Raw genomic sequence first — 17,803 nt, 5'->3', positions numbered from 1 at the left:
AGTGAGAGAGATGTTTCTTAAATTTTTTTTTTTGTATATATGAAAATGGGGGGAAGGGACAAGTCTACGTATTGGAACAAGGTGAGCGATTCATTCCTCAGGATCTGAAAGGCTGTATATTCCAAAACTCTATTTCAATAACATTCCATTTGGCAGATGTGACCTGTTAAACAATTACACAAGTAGCACGGCAGTGAGGGGAGCCCATAGATACACTTGGAGAGCGGGAAGAGGCTCAGAGGTGGTAAACTGCAAAATACTTGCCCAAATTACAATATTGTCCAGACTCGGACCTAGGGAAACCCTTCCTGTAGCCTTGAAGGCGCCCAAGTTCTCACGCTTCCTGGCATTCTATTGATTCACACTTGCGTCCTTCAACAGGTAGCGCCAATTACAGCCCCCAAAGCACGACCCCCCAGCATAGTGGCCAATACCGCTGTCAATCAAATACTTCACCTGCCTTTCTAAATTTTCCCCTCCCCCTTTCATTGGCTCTTCTTTCGACCTATCCACAAATTTCTTCCACGCCTCGCACCGCGGAACTTGGCTCTTTGGAGCCTAGGATTGGAGCCGAGGCTACTCCCGCCCTTTGACGTACCGGAGCTCTCCGCCCCTTTCGCGGGCCCCTAGCAGCCAGGGGAGAAGGGGAGGGCGAGCGAGGGGTGGTTCGGGGGCGGGGCTTGCCTCCCACGGCGGGAGGGCGGAGCTTGCGGTGGAGACTGCCTGCTCCGGTAGGACCTCGGAGAGCGCCGGGCGCCGCTACCAGAGGGACTGGAGAATCTGCCGGAGCCGGGCCGGACAGACGCCTGCGAGCCCGCCTCCCTCCGCACCCTCAGCTTTCCGGGCTGGCAGGCGGATAGTGGCGGCTGTGGAAGGTGCCTAAGTCGGGAGTCAGTCATCCCTCTGGGACGCCGACGCCGCCGTCCAACCGCGGCTCCCTCACACCTGTGTGTGTGTGTGTGTCTGTGCGCGTGAGCGCCGGCGCGCGTATGTCTGCGTGAGGGTGTTTCCGTGTGCTCCGGCTGGGCGCGCGAATGTCTGTGTGAGGATGTTTGCGTGTTAGCGCGCCCGCGGGCGAGAGCCCCGCGCCTAGGCGCTCGGCCCGGGGAGGGACCGCGGGAGCGGCGGCTCTCCTTGCCCAGCGGGATGTGGCGGGACTCGGGCCACAACCGTCGTCACCACTGCCTCATGTCCCCCAAGAGCCACCGCCGTGCTGCGGGGAGAGCGGACGGGCGGGCTAGCGAGGCGGCGGCTGCGGGCAGAGCGGGGCGGGGGTGGTGGTGGTGGTGGTGTGGAGGGTGAGAGCAGGAGGGTGGGGGCAGAGACGCGGGCAGGGAAGAGGGAGACGGAGGGGGAAGCGGAGGCAGTCGGCGCCGCTGCTGGCCCCTCCCGTCGGCTGTTGCTGTGGGTCACCTGCAGGTGTTTTGGGGTACGGGCTGTTCCGGGTGGGAAATAGAAAAAGGCCCCCTCACCACCCTGCGTTTCCTGTTGAGAAAAAGGGAGCGTTGAAGATGATGAGGGAGAGCCCAGAAGGTGGTGGCAGAATAAATACGAGCTCTCCCCCACCACCATTTTTCTGAAAATAAAATACTCTGAGCTCAACCTTTAGGAGGAAAGCCCGCCTTTAAGAAAGAGAGTCTTGGTCTGATGGACTCTGGTTTGATTGTATAATAATGATGATATAATGCTAATGACGATGATGACACTGCCTTTTATTTTTACCCCCGTGCTGATAAAGCGTAGCTACAGCTGGGGATAAAGCCCTTGAAAATTTGGTGTCTGAGGAGGGAATACTGGTGCTTTAGGAGTTGTGTTTTCTTTTTCTTTTTGAAGGATATGCTTTTTAGAGTTAAAATTTGACCGAAGGTTGATTTTTTTCCTTTTTTTTACTCATTTAAAGCCAATGCTCGTAAAATGGGGACTGGCTACTGCCATGACTGATGAAACGCTAAACACTTTTACCCACGTATAATTCCATGTGTTAAGTCACCCTTTCCTTTGAATTTTTCAACAGTTCTTAAAATGAAGAAGTTTAATTTCCGAAAAGTTTTGGATGGCTTAACTGCCTCTTCCCCTGGCAGTAGTAGCAGCAGTGGCAGTAACAGTGGTGGTGGGGCTGGAAGTGGTTCCATGCATCCAGGAGGGACTGCAGGGGTCCTCAGAGAGGAGATTCAGGAAACCTTGACTTCAGACTATTTCCAGATTTGTAAGGTAAGTTTTGAATTGGCTTAAAGCTTATTATTTCATTATTTTACTGCTGTGAGGAAAGAATGAAAACACACACTCTAGGGACTGGAAATTGTTGAGATGCCAGTATCAGAGAGTCTGGTGCAGAGAATTTTGTGGGTAGGCCAGTTTGAATTAAGATATTCCAGGCATCAACTTAAAAAGCAATGATAGTTTAAGAGGGAAATAAGCAAACATAAAAAGTAGACTATGCAAGATAATATTAAGGCCCATTAATGGACTACTTTTTTAATTTAATATTTATGTATAAATAGTTAATCCCATGCTGTTATTCAGAGAAACTAATTTTATTTCACTGTTCAGTATAAAATGATTAAAGCTATTAAGATGTTGCTAGAATTAAGTAGATAAGAGCTAGATGAATATGTCCATTTTAAAAGATCTAATGGCAGTGTTTAAAATTCTGAATAAAAACACACCCAGATTTTTAAATTCTTAATAAAGAAACATACAAATGCTATGGGCTTAATACTTGTAAGAACTCAAAAATAGCCTGTGTTCTGGTTTAGTGAGGAAGCATTTTCGGTAATTATACTTTAATATTGAACTTCTAATAAATAAGCAAAAGAAAGAGTTTCTGATGGGGAGAGATGAGAATTTACAAAACAAGGATTGTTTTAATATATAGAGATAATTGTTTTATTTTCTGACATCAAGTGATTTATAATTTTTATTGTCCCTTTTTGGGGGGTAGCCTAAGAATGTGCTTTTGACCTGTCATGTGCAGCAAGAAAGTTACCAAGTCATTCATATGATGCAGATGAATATAGTTTTATAAATGTGTTTGAATACATGAGAAGAAATAGTAAATTTTTGAAATTAAGTATTACATTTTTCAGTAATTCAACACAAATTTTTTTGAAATTATTAAAATTATTTTTGTGGTAAACATATTATGTGTAATGGGATAAGTTTCAATTATTCCCTTAATCTCTGACCCCAGTAGGGTCATTATAAAAACAAATCTATAATTATTAAAATATTATAAATTAGATTACATAAAAGCAAGTTTATTTAGAATTAGGTTAGATAAACAGATTTAATTCTAATCTACCCTGTGAAATTTGTATACAATACAGTTTTGTATACAAAGTTGTATACAATTTTGTCCTCACTTTGAAATAATAGATATTTTGTCAGATTAGGGAGGAGCTTAATAGTGGTCATGAGGCAAATATGTGAAAGGGTCCTAAAGGCCAAATTTGAACTGCTAAGCAGGGGACTTAGGCCCTGATTCTCTAATCTTTGATGTATTACTATTACCATTCCAAGAATCTTAAAAAATTTCCAAAGTCTCTCAGTTCATTAATGTGATAGTAATGCAGGATAGTTTTAGTAGAGGTAAACTTGATATAGAAAAGATAAATTTCTGAAACAGAATGGCATTGGACTGTTGATAGTATAAACTGGTAGAGAAGGTTTTAAGTAAAACATTTCAGGGGAAATGGGTGAATGCAAGAGAGGAAAATGGGATAGATAATCACCTTCCTATTTATTTAGGCAAGACAGTCATGCAAAGTGACAGAAGTTAAATATGTATAACTTCAGAAACATATGGGATGGTAGGAAGAGCACTGGCCCAGGAATCAGAAAATTTATATTTTATTTAAAGCTCTGCCACTTGTCAGCCACATATTCTTTGGAAAGCCATTTATCTGCCTTGTGACTTGATTTTCTCATCTGTAGTATGGTAATAAGTATTTCTGCTCTTCTTACCTAAGAGGGTAGTTGGGAAGATCAAACAAGACAATTAGGTGAAGGCAATGTATAAGTTGGAAAAGGCAATGAAATGCATATTTATATGATTGTTAAAGTTTTAAAATCACCTTGTTCTTGGTGGAATGACTATAACCAGTGGGTTATAAAATATTAGGTAACAATATTCAAAGAAATTGTAAGGATAGAAAGCTATGTGAGCTGAACACTAATAGTATTGAAATCTCACTAAATGGCAAAAGTTCTGTGACATCTTTAGATAGGAATATAGTTAATTTTAAAAAGTGGTTATATGACTTTAGATTACCTGGACTGTAATAAAATATGTAAAGATGCATTAAGGAAACTCCAAAATTAAAACTGTTACTAAAATGGGGAATTAATTTGGACTCACTGATTAGATGTGCAAAGAACATTCTATTTTGAGTACTAAGCAGTTGGTACCTTCTGAGTACTTCTACCTTTTCAATATGGCCAAAATTAAAGTACAAATCAAGAATCTGCTCTTTTGAAAACCATTTTCCTCTCTATTATTTGATTGGTTGTCAAATTCTATCCTATTTCCTTGGTATTTTTACAATTTATTCCCTTCTCACCATCTCCAGTACTTGTTCATTCCACCATATTTTCTTGCCTGGTCTCTTCCTTTTTTTGTGTGTGTCTGTAAAATTTATTTTGGATCTATAGCATGTTTACTGATTTGAATAAGGCTTATTTCATTAACATGTAATTTTCCCCCTGTAACTGTTACTAACAGTGCACTCTGTTGAATCTCTCTCTGGTATCAGGTTCTCTTTAACAATTCAGTCCAATTTCATAACCTTAAAAAACACCTTTATTGTGAAAAGGAGGGACAAAAAGTGTTTAAAAAGCTTCTCTGACTGCACCTTGTTTTATAGTTTTGATTTTGGAACCATGTGAACATTTCATATAATTAAAAAACTTGGATCAAAAAGGAAAAAACTCCTACAAATCTGAAACAAATGGATACAAATGAACCTAGGAGTATATAAAATTGATAGTATAAACCACACAGAAAAAAAAAATTATTTCAAATGACATTAAAACTCAAGCTTTTAATGGGCCTCCATGGTGAGGTATATCCTAAAGAACAAAAAGAACCACAATGAAATATTCAGTTGCAATTCATAGTTCCTTTTTTTTTTTTGATCATACAGCTTGTGCAAGTGAAAGCTTGGAGTCCTAACCACTGGACCACCAGGGAAGTCCCACAATTGATAGTTCTATTGTTAGTAGTAATACTAGTATTGTAGCTTTGAAACTATTTTATGCATAATATACATTATATATGTATATGTTATGTATATGCATAAGCAAATATGCAATCATGTTAATGTCATTAAAACCAAGATTTTCAGTGTGAAAGCAAAAGAATACAAATATAATAATTGATGATTTAATTTTTCACTTAAATTGGAAATATCCATATGAATGCATGATTTAGTTTTCTTTCTGAAATTCACATATTTCCTAGCTTTATTTACTGAGAGGGCATAGAAATAATGACAGTCTGGTAGAAGTGAGCATCCCCAGTGCTGATCATAGTCTCTGAAAGCCATTTCCCAACAAAAGGAAGAAGGGCTCCTTGAAAAGAATGGCTGATTCTAGGTCTGGGGCAGGAAATGTACCAGATGAGCTTGATACCTCTTGCTATGCCAGAAAGCGGGAATGCTATCAATACCACTGGGATTGTGTGGGTACAGGGGTCAACTTCAAGGAGTTCACATTGACCAAATTTGGGACAATTTGAGCCTTGAATACTGCAATGTATAAAGCATAACGTATACAGGCATAGCTCATTTTATTGTGCTTTGCTTAATTGCGCTTTGCAGATACTGTGCTTTTTACAAATTGAAGGTTTGTGGCAACCCTGCGTCAAGTAATTCTATTGGAACAATTTTTCCAACAACATTTGCTCATTCCATGTCTTTGTGTCACGTTTAGGTAATTCTCACAATAATTCAAACTTCTTCATTATTATTATATTTGTTGTGATCTGTGATTCGTGATCTTTGATGTTATTATTGTAATTGTTTGGGGGCACCACGAACCTGTGCCCATTTTTTTTTTTTAACATCTTTATTGGAGTATAATTGCTTAATGGTGTGTTAGTTTCTGCTGTATAACAAAGTGAATCAGCTGTACATATACATATATCCCCATATCTCTTCCCTCTTGCGTCTCCCTCCCTCCCACCCTCCTTATCCCATCCCTCTAGGTGGTCACAAAGCACGGAGCTGATCTCCCTGAGCTATGTGGCTGCTTCCCACTAGCTATCAATTTTACATTTGGTAGTGTATATATGTCCATGCCACTCTCTCATTTTGTCCCAGCTTACCCTTCCCCCTCCCCGTGTCCTCAAGTCCATTCTCTAGTAGGTCTGCGTCTTTATTTCGTCCTGCCTCTAGGTTCTTTATGACCTTTTTTTTTTTTTTTAGAGTCCATATATATGTGTTAGCATATGGTATTTGTTTTTCTCTTTCTGACTTACTTCACTCTGCATGACAGACTCTAGGTCCATCCACCTCACTACAAATAACTCAGTTTCATTTCTTTTTATGGCTGAGTAATATTCCATTGTATATATGTGCCACATCTTTTTTATCCATTCATCTGTCGATGGACACTTAGGTTGCTTCCATGTCCTGGCTATGGTAAATAGAGCTGCAATGAACATTGTGGTACATGACTCTTTTTGAATTATGGTTTTCTCAGGGTATATGCCCAGTAGTGGGATTGCTGGGTCGTATGGTAGTTCTATTTTTAGTTTTTTAAGGAACCTCCATACTGTTCTCCATAGTGGCTGTATCAACTTACATTCCCACCAACAGTGCAAGAGGGTTCCCTTTTCTCCACACTCTCTCCAGCATTTATTGTTTGTAGATTTTTTGATGATGGCCGTTCTGACCGGTGTGAGGTGATACCTCATTGTAGTTTTTATTTGCATTTTTCTAATTAATGATGTTGAGTATTCTTTCATGTGTTTGTATTGCCTGGTCTCTTGAAATCACTTCCTAACTGATTTTCTCACCTCTTGTTTTACCCTGTTCCAATTCATTTTGTTATAATAATGGTTATTTCTGAATTATAATGTTAATTATGTCATTTTTCCTGCTAAAAATTCTATGTTGGTTTCCCTAGAGCAGTGGTGATCTAGAAACAAAAGTCTTATGTAAAATCCCAGCAGAATAACACCTATTAAAACAAATAAATATGGTACTTTATTGGTGTACATTAAAAAAAATAAATTATAATAAATTATTCAGCCAATAAATAAAAAACTTTTTTTTATATTTGGTTTTGTTGTATGATATTATCCATAGACAGGTCATAGGACATTTGCTAACCTTAAAAAAGTAAAAGTACAACCTTTATAATCAGTGACATATCTATATGAAGTTCAAAAAGAGAAATGGTAGAAGCAATTTTTGTTCAAGGTCAGCAAAAAACAGGTTAATGGCATCGGTTTACTGCAATCTGTTTTAAGTTCAGTATGTATGCATTTGAATGCCCATGTTGTTCAGATGTTTGTGCAATAATGAACTGCCTTTTCCAAACTTGAATTCCGTGAACACAATTTGAAACCACTGCTCTATACACTAAACTTCAAACTGTTTAATTGATCTTTATATAGTTCCTTTCAGAAGGGGCTCATGTTTACCTTTCCATCCTCATTTCCTTGATACCCTAAATATATTGTATTCCCTGAAAGCACCATATTTTCTCATATCTCAATGCCTTTTCTTAGCTTATTGCTACAGATTAGAATATCTCTTCCAGCTTTAATATAATTAGAGAATTCCAGTTACTTTTCATTACTTTATAGTTGAAACACCATCTGTATGAAACCAGCTCTGACCACTGCCTTCCTCATCTACCCACCCCAGGCAGAGTTAGGGTTTTTTCCCCCTCTTCTCTGTTTGCTTATAGCATCTGCTATAGTGTGAATTTAGCAACTTATTGTGGTTAAAAAAGATTTTTTTGTCACTACTATCATACTCTGAACTCTGGGAGACAATTATATTTTATTTTCTTATTATTGTTAGGGTGCTTACTACCTATTAGGCCACTGGTTCTTAACTCTGTCTAAAAGAAAGATTTCTAGCTCCACCCCAGTCTTAGAAAATTAGAGTTTCTAGGAATGGGGCCTAGGCACTTGCATTTTTAAAAAAGACCCCACAGGAGATTCTGATGCACAGTCAATATTGAGAACCAGTATAGCAGGCACTTGATATACTTTATGAATGAAGTAGCATATACATGGTTGGTTGATTAATTGAAAAGTGATTAAAGCATAAAGTCATTAATAATGATATATGTCTTAAACATTTTATTTTAAATGAAAACATTTAAATATGCATCAATTTACAAATCACTTGGTAAATGACTAAGATTTTTTTGTTGCACACTGGTTCTCTGATTAGAGTTCTGTGTGAACTTCTCATCCATAAACCATCCCAAATTCATTACGTGCAATTTTCAGTTTTTGTTTGTTTAAAGTAGAATAAGGAGGAAGCTTCAGTGTCAGATGAGATATATATTTCAACAAGCAAATAAATTCTATATATATATATACATATATATATATCAGCTGACAGTTTATACACATGGGTGTATAATCTAGATGAATATATATATATATATACAGACCTATATACAGAGTGTAGATGAACATACATATGTGTGTGTGTGTATATGTATATATTTTTTTTCTGGATTTATTTTGCGTTCATCCCTATAGCTACCTGGCCCACACCTAGTTAGTCTGGGAGCAGGAGAGTGTGAGTATTCTAGCTACAAGTTTACTAGTTTCAAGCATTTAATGAACCATTAGTATCAATCTGTGTTTTACAAAGAGAATGGAGAGTTTTTGTTAATCTAGTAATTTGCTTAAGTTAAAATTAGAAAGCTTCATCTGTAAAATATCCCATTTGACCTTCGTAACAGTCCTATAAAGAAGTCAAGGATAGTGTTAATATTTTCCTTTTACTGAGAAGATATCTGAGACCAGAGAATTTAAGTGGTATCCTTACATCTCCAAGTTGGTAAGAGACATAGATAAGTTTAATGCTCTGGTTTTTGATTCTCAAATCCAGTACTTTTTCTGCTTCATTTTTCTTATTAGAAAAGGCAACATGATTAATTCCTTAGGAAACATAGAGATTCTGAGAAGATAAAGACTATTCTCTTGCCTCTCCCTTTAAAATACATCTCAAATCTGACCATGTCTCTTCCACCACATGTCTTGTCTGGGCTACTATTTTGTGGCCTTTTTGGGTTTCCCCTGCTTTCACTCAGTCCTCACCACAGTCTCATCTCATAATAGGTAGAAGAATCCTTTTAAAATTTAAATCATATCATGTCATTCCTGCTCAGAATTCTTCAATGGCTTTTCATTTCTCTTAAAAATAAAATCAAAAGTCCTGTTATGTCTTATAAAGCTCTAAATGATCTGGCCCCTGACAAGACATGATTTTCAACTGTTTTCTGTTACTTATCCTTCACCAGCTACACTTGCTTTCTTACTGTTTCTCAGACATGATTCCTGCCTCAGGGCTTTTTGCATTTGCTGTTTCCTTTACATGGAACATTTTCCCCCCAAATAATTATATTACTTGTTCCCTTTACATCATTCAGTTCTTAGTTCAACTGTTAACTTCTCCGAGAGATCTTCATTGACCACTGCTCATCCCCTTTACTCTCTACCCTTATCCTGATATTTTTTTCTTGATAACACTTATAACTACCTATTATTAAATTATATATTTATTTGCTTGGTTTTTTGCTTCTCCTATTATAATGTAACTCCATGAGGACAGGGCTTTATTTTGTTCACAACTATCTCTAATTCCTAGAGCAGAGCCTGCCACATAGAAGGCAGTCAAATATTTGCTGAATGAATAAATGAGAGCAAGGAATCTGATAGAGTGATGTATTAAGAGCAAACTAGATATATTTTGAACAATTTTTTGGAAAAGGCTTTTATTAAATACATTTTATATTACATAAACACAAGGAAACCATTGAGCAAAAGAGTGACACCACTTTAGGAACATGGTATATATTTTTTAGAAAGATATGGAAAAGAAGATTGTAGAAAGATTCAGTTAAATTTATTTCAGTTTTTAGTTTTGTTTCCAAATGATGTTTTTAGGGGAACAATTCAGAAATATTAGACTGACAGTGACAAACACACAGGATGTTCTAGACCTAATTAACAAAATAGACAAAATAAATATATCACTAGAACCAGATGGCATAATACCTAAAGTTTGAATAAACTCTTAAATTAGCCAACTCACTATTCATCAACATTTATAAGTTGAATTTATAAATGGTCATGGTGTCAGAGACAACATGTAGATAACTAGTGTAACTTCTTACATGGAAATGGATTTGTAATCATGATATTCATACCAAACATAATATCAGATCTTCCCAGATAAACTGGTGTAAGCTCAGAAACATAGTCGTGGACTATGGAGAGTTGAGCTTTCCAGGACCCTGGAAAGCTGAAAGGAGATTAATTGCCTAGATATCCCTTCTTCAGGTTTTTCATTGTCCCATATTCTTCCAATTTCATATCATTTTACTTGGGAGATTCTGTACCTGAGATTGGCACAAGACCATGATCATAGTTCCACATTTCTGCAGTTTTCATTCATTAAAAGAACTATACAAGATTCCCTGAGATGTGTGGACTTGTCTCATTCTATACTTATAAATGGGTTGAATAAAACATAGTACAGTTGACACTGCAGGATAACTTATTATGGATAAAGCGTCTGACAAAGACTTCATGCTCCCGTCACTAGAATGTACAGTAGCGAATAGACATCTTTAAGAATAGTAATGGAGGCAAACCAGAAGAATTAAGCTCTCTTGTTAGGATTGAGGTGTTAACAAATTTAAGAACCAAAAAGAATTAAAATAAAAATTTTTTAAGAGCTAGAAAAACCAAAGCCAAGTTATTCAGTACTCTAGGCTCTCTACTTTGCCTATCCTGAGAGCATAAGGGTGCACGGGCAGGCTTGAGTAAGGGATTATAGATTTGTGGGAAGTATGATTACAAATTTTTTAGGTTACCATAGAGAACAATTACGTTTTCTCACCAAAGGTCCTTTGGTGCTAGTATATTGTCAGCAAATTGGGCTGTTGGTCTCATTTAGTATGGCAGTTCTTATGTTCTTAAAAACAAACTGTGTCATGCTTTGTGTATGTCTCAATATAGAACTAATTTAAAATCTTACGTGATTTCTGACTTTGGTTATCTGTAGGATTATCAGTAATGTTAGAGTAGATTCCTATCTCTTGAAGTTTAGTGCATTTCTGTAGACCCCTTCCGACTTTACTTGAAGATGTGCCTGTGAAAAATCATAGTTAAGTTTCATAGTTTACTTGTAATGATAGAATGATTATATTGATTTCCTACATTATGGTTCCATGAACCATTTACATATTAGTTTAATAGCAATAACTTTGACTGTATCCATTAAAGGTTTCAAGTACAATAGAAGTCCTGTTTTAAGCTTTTAAATTGAGTTTTTCATCAGAGAAAATTGAGTTTTTGTTCCTACTTAATTGTCAAAATAATAATCTTTATAAAAGATCTTAGTTATAGCAAGAATTCTTTTCTTTTTTAATTTAAAAAAGAAGATAACTTTTCTTACTTCTTTTTAATATTTGAAGGCTAATCTTTTGATGTGTGTTAAACACAAGTGTTTTTATTTAAAAAAATATATTAAGCATACCGGGGAATCATTTCTACTTATCTAAGTAAAGCTAAAAGTTATTTATAAGGACTGGTAGAAAATCAGTGATTAAGTTTTAGAAAGAAAAAAATAGAAATTGTATTTAAAAGATTTATAGAAGGTAGTTGTAAACAATAGAATGTAAGACTTCAAAAAAGTGCATAATAGGCCTACTGTGATACATGTAGAGAGGCTTGGTTAAATGGAGCATTCATAGTCACTGAAGGAATACAAGAAGAAGATATTTTGACAAGTTTATTATTCAAAAAATATTTATTATACAGAGTTAAAAATGATTAGGACATAAACCATTCTCAGCCAACTGACTCTAATGAGTGAAATAATGTGTTTTGGTTGATTTATCAGAGAAATCACTTTTGGTACTTTCTGGACTTATGTAAGACACTAGAAAGAAGAGTATGATTTTAGTTCTATTGGAGGCCCCAAATTGCCAATTGTTGTTGATGGTGTAGAGAATGACTTTGAATATATTATGTAATGATGATACATAATCAATATAATGAATTTTAATTAAAATATATAATATTTAGTGTATTAATTTTAGTTGTGTCTTATAGTTGGATTATATATATACAGTAAGTATCTCTTGAATTGAAAATAGCATAAAAGCAACAAATAATGGTGGTTTTAGATGTAGGTTTAATACCTGGATTTAAAAGGTAGGGTAGCTAGAGAAAACTGTTATGTTTCTTCAGTTTTTCTCCTCTGTTAATCACCTATAGATTTCAGTCACATTAGAAATCTAGTACTTTACCTAAATGAACACAGTAAAGTTAGACTGTCATGAAAATTTATTGGATGGCTTAATGTTCAGTCTAATTTGTTCATTATAAATTGACTAAAAACCTGTCTATAAGTCTGCAAACCAAAAAAGTTTGAAAATAAGTAGTACAGTAAATTGAGCAGTTAGGTTGAGTCTGGGGGAAATGCTTAGTTTGTCAACATTTAAGTAGATGGAAAATGTAAAGCTAGCAAAGGAGACATAGGAGAACTGAGCAGAATGATATGAGGAAAACTCAAAAGTAGAAGCAGATAATCTGAAGCTTTCTTAAGAAAGATTATTAAGAGACAAATTCAAGAGTATCTCGGCATTGTAAAGAGATCAAGGATGGTGAAAACAAAACAAATGAAAAACAAGCAAACAAACCAGAACTACCAAGAGACAGCTGAATTAGACCAAGAGGAAGTTGATTAGGGTAAAAATATTTATGGTAAAATGATGGACAGAATTAAGGTCACACTATAATAGAGAGTAGAATTGATAGGATTAGTACTTTTAAGAGTAAGTGTGTAAGTTGATTTTAAATAAGAGAAAAGTGTTGGGAAAGTAGCAGAGATGGTAGATTCTGATAGCATTTTGGTATATTGTAGGGGAGTAATGCAGTCTATCCACAGAAGAGAAATTGAGGCTACCAGAAAAGGAAGAGTAGGGTGGGAAATAGAGGTATGATTTGCCCTTTAAAATAGTAAGGGTATCTTCCTAACAGAGTTTACTGTTGTTTAGAAATTTGCAAGGGCTTCTTTTCCACAAATGCCACCAGCAGATTATACTTTTGTCAACAATGCTCTGTTTTCTCCTTTTAGTACCACCAGACTTAGACCTGCATCATTCATGGTATAAATTTTACTCTTGCAAGATAATTCCCATCTCTCTCTTAAGACAAGACCAGGTTAGCATGATATAAAAGCTTTGTTATTTTGTTTTTCAAAACAAAGGCAAGCTTCCCTAATTGAATTTATAGTTATTAAAAAAGAAAACAAAAACAAACAAAATAAGACACAAGAAAAAGAAATATCCTGAGCAGTAAAAGATTATTTTAAATGAAAAAAAAAAAAAAGTAAGGGTATCTGATTTGGAAATTTTTCTTTACTTGAGGAGAATACATATTTCATTTGAATTCTCAGTGAACTCTGTGCTTTATCTCCTCCATATAAAAATACGTGGTTCTACTAGAGGATTGTATTAGTTTCTATTTCTGCTGCAACAAATTACCAAAAACTTAGTGGCTTAAAACAATACAAATTTATTATCTTACAGTTCAGGAGGTAAGAAGTTTGAAATGGGCATCACTGGGCTAAAATCCAGGCATTGGTAGGACTGCATTCCTTTCTGGAGGGTCTAGGAGAGAGTGTTTTCTTTCCTTTTCCAGCTTTTATAGGCTGCTCACAATTCCTTGACTAGTGGCCCCCTTCTATCGTCAAAGCCAACAGTGGCCAGTTGAATCTTTCTCACTTTGCATCACTTTAACTCTCCTGCTTTCCTCTTCCTCATTTAAAGACACTCGTGATTACATTGGGCCCACCAGGATAATCCAGATTAATTTCCCCATCTCAAGGTCCATTGATTAGCAGTCTTCATTCCATCTGCAACCCTTAACTCCCCTTTGCCATATAACCTAACATATTCACAGGTTCTTTGGGGAGCCATTATTCTGCCTTTCACAAAGATGCTCATTACTTTCACCTGTCTTTTGTTTTTCAGTTACTTTATGGAAAACAAAATAATAACAGAGACAATAGTATAATAAACTCTCAGCTTCAACGATTATCAACTTTGTAAATCTTCATCTCCCATTTCATTATTTTAATGCAAACCCCAGACATTATACCATTTTATCTGTAAAAACTTCAGAGATCAGATAAGGACTCCCTCTCTCTTTTAAAAGCTATGAACCCCAAACCATTGTCAAATGTAAAAACATTAACAAAATTTCTTTATGTAATCTAATATGCAGTTAATGTTTAAATTTCCTAAATTGTTCCATAGTATCATTTTATAATTGAATTGTTTGGATTGGGATCCAAACAAGGTCCACGTTTCATTTTCATCTGACTTGAACTTATCTTTAGTTCAATTTGTGTGCTGTTACAGAGTCTGTTGGTTTGTTTTGAGATCAGCTATCCTGTGCTTTTGTGTGTGTTGTTGAGAACAAAGCTCTCTGATTCATTTCTGAACTGGATGACTGTATGTGAGGAAGTGGGTGGGCTGTGCAGTGTACCACAAGATGAAAAGTAGACTTAAAAGTTATTTTCTAGAGATGGTCACATCTTTTAAGGAACTGGAAAATAATATTTTAAGTCAGCCTGAGCTATTCCTACTTTTTGTTGCTACTGTGGGGTATATTTCCCTGAGAATATTAGAAAAGAGGAAAATATAAAAGACATAGGATATATCAAAGTGAATAAGAGTGGAGTAGATTTTTTAGTTTGCACTCAACAGTATTAATTTTTATCTATGAAATAACTTACTGGAGGGATAGGATGGGATCCCATTGCACGTCTCTTTTTTTAAGTGAATATTTAAAAGACAGGTGAAAAAAGAAAACATTTGCAAGGACTCACGCTACTTAGAATTATATAGCAAGAAGCTGAAAGTGGATTGGTCAAGTCTATTAACGTAGATTTCTTCTACATTATAGGATATCAGATTAATAGACTAAATATACTTGAAGAACTGAATTAGAGTGCATTAAGAGGAGGAGCAGAATACTGATAAGGAACGTACTTTGATTTATTGAGAAATCCATTTATAAATAATTTGTACACTATTTTTATTGGTTACTTATATAATTCAAAAGCCTCCTGGTAGTTTATTATTGGATCTTTCTTTGCTTTTTCCAGTTCTATCTTAACCAAAATTCCATTGCTATTTGCGGTAATATTCAATACTCTTTTTTTTAAAATTCTGGTTTTAATGAGATATAATTGACATACAGCACTGTATAAGTTTAAAGTGTACAACATAATGATGCGATTTACATCTATCATTGATTAGCACAATAAGCTTAGTGAATATCCATCGTCTCATATGGTTCAAAATTAAAGAAATAAAAAATTTTTTCTTGTGATGACAACTTTTAGGATTTACTCTTAACAACTTTCACATATAATTAGCAGTGTTAATTATATTTATCACTTTGTACATTACATCACTGGTACTTATTTATTTTATAACCAGAAGTTTGTACCTTTTGACTGCCTTCAGCCAACGTCCACCCCCTACCCCACCGCTGGTAACCACAAATCTGATCTCTTTTTCTATGAGTTTGTTTGTTGGTTTGTTTGTTTTTGAAGTATAACTGACCTACAACACTATGTTAGTTCCTGTTACACAACATAGTGATTCAATATTTCTCTACATTTCAAACTGATCAATATTCAGTACTCTTTTGTTCTGACACAGGTATTAGTATTAGCCTAGGCATTAGGTGAATCATTTACTTATTATGTATATTACTTATTATGTACTTGTTTATTAAAGACCTATATTATGTATAACTCTATATTAGGCACTTTTTAACTAGGCCATCATTTTTTTTTTTTTTTTATTGATTGATTGCTATGTTGGATCTTCGTTTCTGTGCTAGGGCTTTCTCTAGTTGCGGCAAGTGGGGGCCACTCTTCATCGCGGTGTGCGGGCCTCTCACTATCGTGGCCTCTCTTGTGGCGGAGCACAGGCTCCAGACGCGCAGGCTCAGTAGTTGTGGCTCACGGGCCTAGTTGCTCCGCGGCATGTGGGATCTTCCCAAACCAGGGCTCGAACCCGTGTCCCCTGCATTGGCAGGCAGATTCTCAACCACTGCACCACCAGGGAAGCCCATATATTAACATTTGATATGTATTAGGATTTGTATCTGGGATTACAATGTTTTTACATCTTTCTGCCTGTTCTTATACCAATACCATACTGACAATTTTCAGGCTAAAGACTGGTCAAAATAATGTGTAGCCTGGGTTTTGGAATATTTGAAAGGAAATGCAGTGTCTGTGCCCATCAACCAAAGACTGTATAAATATGGTCAGACAAATCTGGGTTTATTACAACAAAGGAGATTGCATACCATAGGGAACCATGAGACATCCCAGTAAGAGGATGTTAGGAAGGGCTTGTTATAGGATACGGGCTTAGGTTAGGTGATTTTAGCAAAGTTCAAAGAAGCATGAATTGAGTGTTGTTAGAAAGTTGGGGACATTTCTGTCATTTGGTATCCTAAGAATTTTTATCCAGGAAGCAAGAGGAATGGCATAAAACTATAATTGCTAAAGAGCAGCAGTTGCTTATGTTAGCTAGATGAGGGGAACGTTTAATCATTAGTGTGGTTTGCGCAATGTTCTTATATTTATCTGACCTAGACATGGTTCTGCAGTGGTTTTGTTTTTATCTTGCTTCATAGAGTGGCCTTGTTTGATATCTGTGTTCTGTGAAATTGTTCGTGTTCAACAGAAGAACACCATGGCCTGCCTAGCTGTTAGTGCCAGGCAAGCTCCAGCTGACAGCTGTTAGAGGCTGCTTTTTTTCTCTTTTAGCAATTTATTACTTCTAAAGTAGCTTTTGTCGCTAAAGTTCCTACAATATGTTGCTAAGCAGGCCTGGTTCAATACTTAGACAAGAGAAATTTTTCTTATTGACAACCAATAATCCATGTTGGTTGATTTGAATTTGTTATATAATTGTTGGACAACAGCTATTGTTTAGTATAATTATATAGTTGAAATAGTGTACTTGAAAACAACTATTCCTAAATAAGTATAATTTCTTGTTTTCATTTGCACTATTTCTCCATTTATTCACATTTTCTTTTCCTCTCCATTTTGAGAAAATAATGCAGATTTTATTTCCTCTGTAAAATACTCCCTGGCAGGCAGCCAGGTAACTCTCTTTTTAGGTTTTTTAAAAAAATTAATTAATTTATTTTTGGCTGCGTTGGGTCTTCGTTGCTGTGCATGGGCTTTCTCTAGTTGTGGTGAGCGGGGGCTACTCTTCATTGAGGTGGCTTCTCTAGTTGCAGAGCGTGGACTCTAGGCATGCGGGCTCCAGTAGTTGTGGCTTGCAGGCTCTAGAGCACAGGCTCAGTAGTTGTGGCGCACGGGCTTAGTTGATCTGTGGCATTTGGAATCTTCCCGGACCAGGGATTGAACCCGTGTCCCCTGCATTGGCAGGTGATTCTTAACCACTGTGCCACCAGGGAAGTCCTCTTTTTAGTTTTTTAAGGAACTTCTATACTGTTCTCCATGGTGGCTGTACCAATTTACATTCCCACCAACAG

At 36.3% G+C, this 17,803-nt stretch overlaps 1 protein-coding gene across 10 annotated transcripts in view; it reads left to right on the top strand.

Moving 5' to 3' along the window:
- Positions 1-734: 734 nt before the first annotated feature.
- Positions 735-17,803, top strand: part of STXBP5L (syntaxin binding protein 5 like) — a 376,785-nt gene continuing 359,716 nt past the window's right edge. For all 10 annotated transcript variants that reach the window (XM_036850880.1, XM_036850882.1, XM_036850881.1 and 7 more), the window contains exons 1-2: positions 735-875; positions 2,015-2,211. In XM_036850880.1, coding sequence (XP_036706775.1) covers positions 2,023-2,211 — 189 coding nt within the window. In that variant the 5' untranslated portion in view covers positions 735-875; positions 2,015-2,022. The remainder of the gene's footprint in view (positions 876-2,014; positions 2,212-17,803) is intronic.

The sequence above is a fragment of the Balaenoptera musculus genome, chromosome 4, assembly GCF_009873245.2.
Source record: "Balaenoptera musculus isolate JJ_BM4_2016_0621 chromosome 4, mBalMus1.pri.v3, whole genome shotgun sequence".
NCBI classification, from domain to species: Eukaryota; Metazoa; Chordata; class Mammalia; order Artiodactyla; family Balaenopteridae; genus Balaenoptera; species Balaenoptera musculus.
This window is presented reverse-complemented; position numbering and strand designations above follow the sequence as displayed.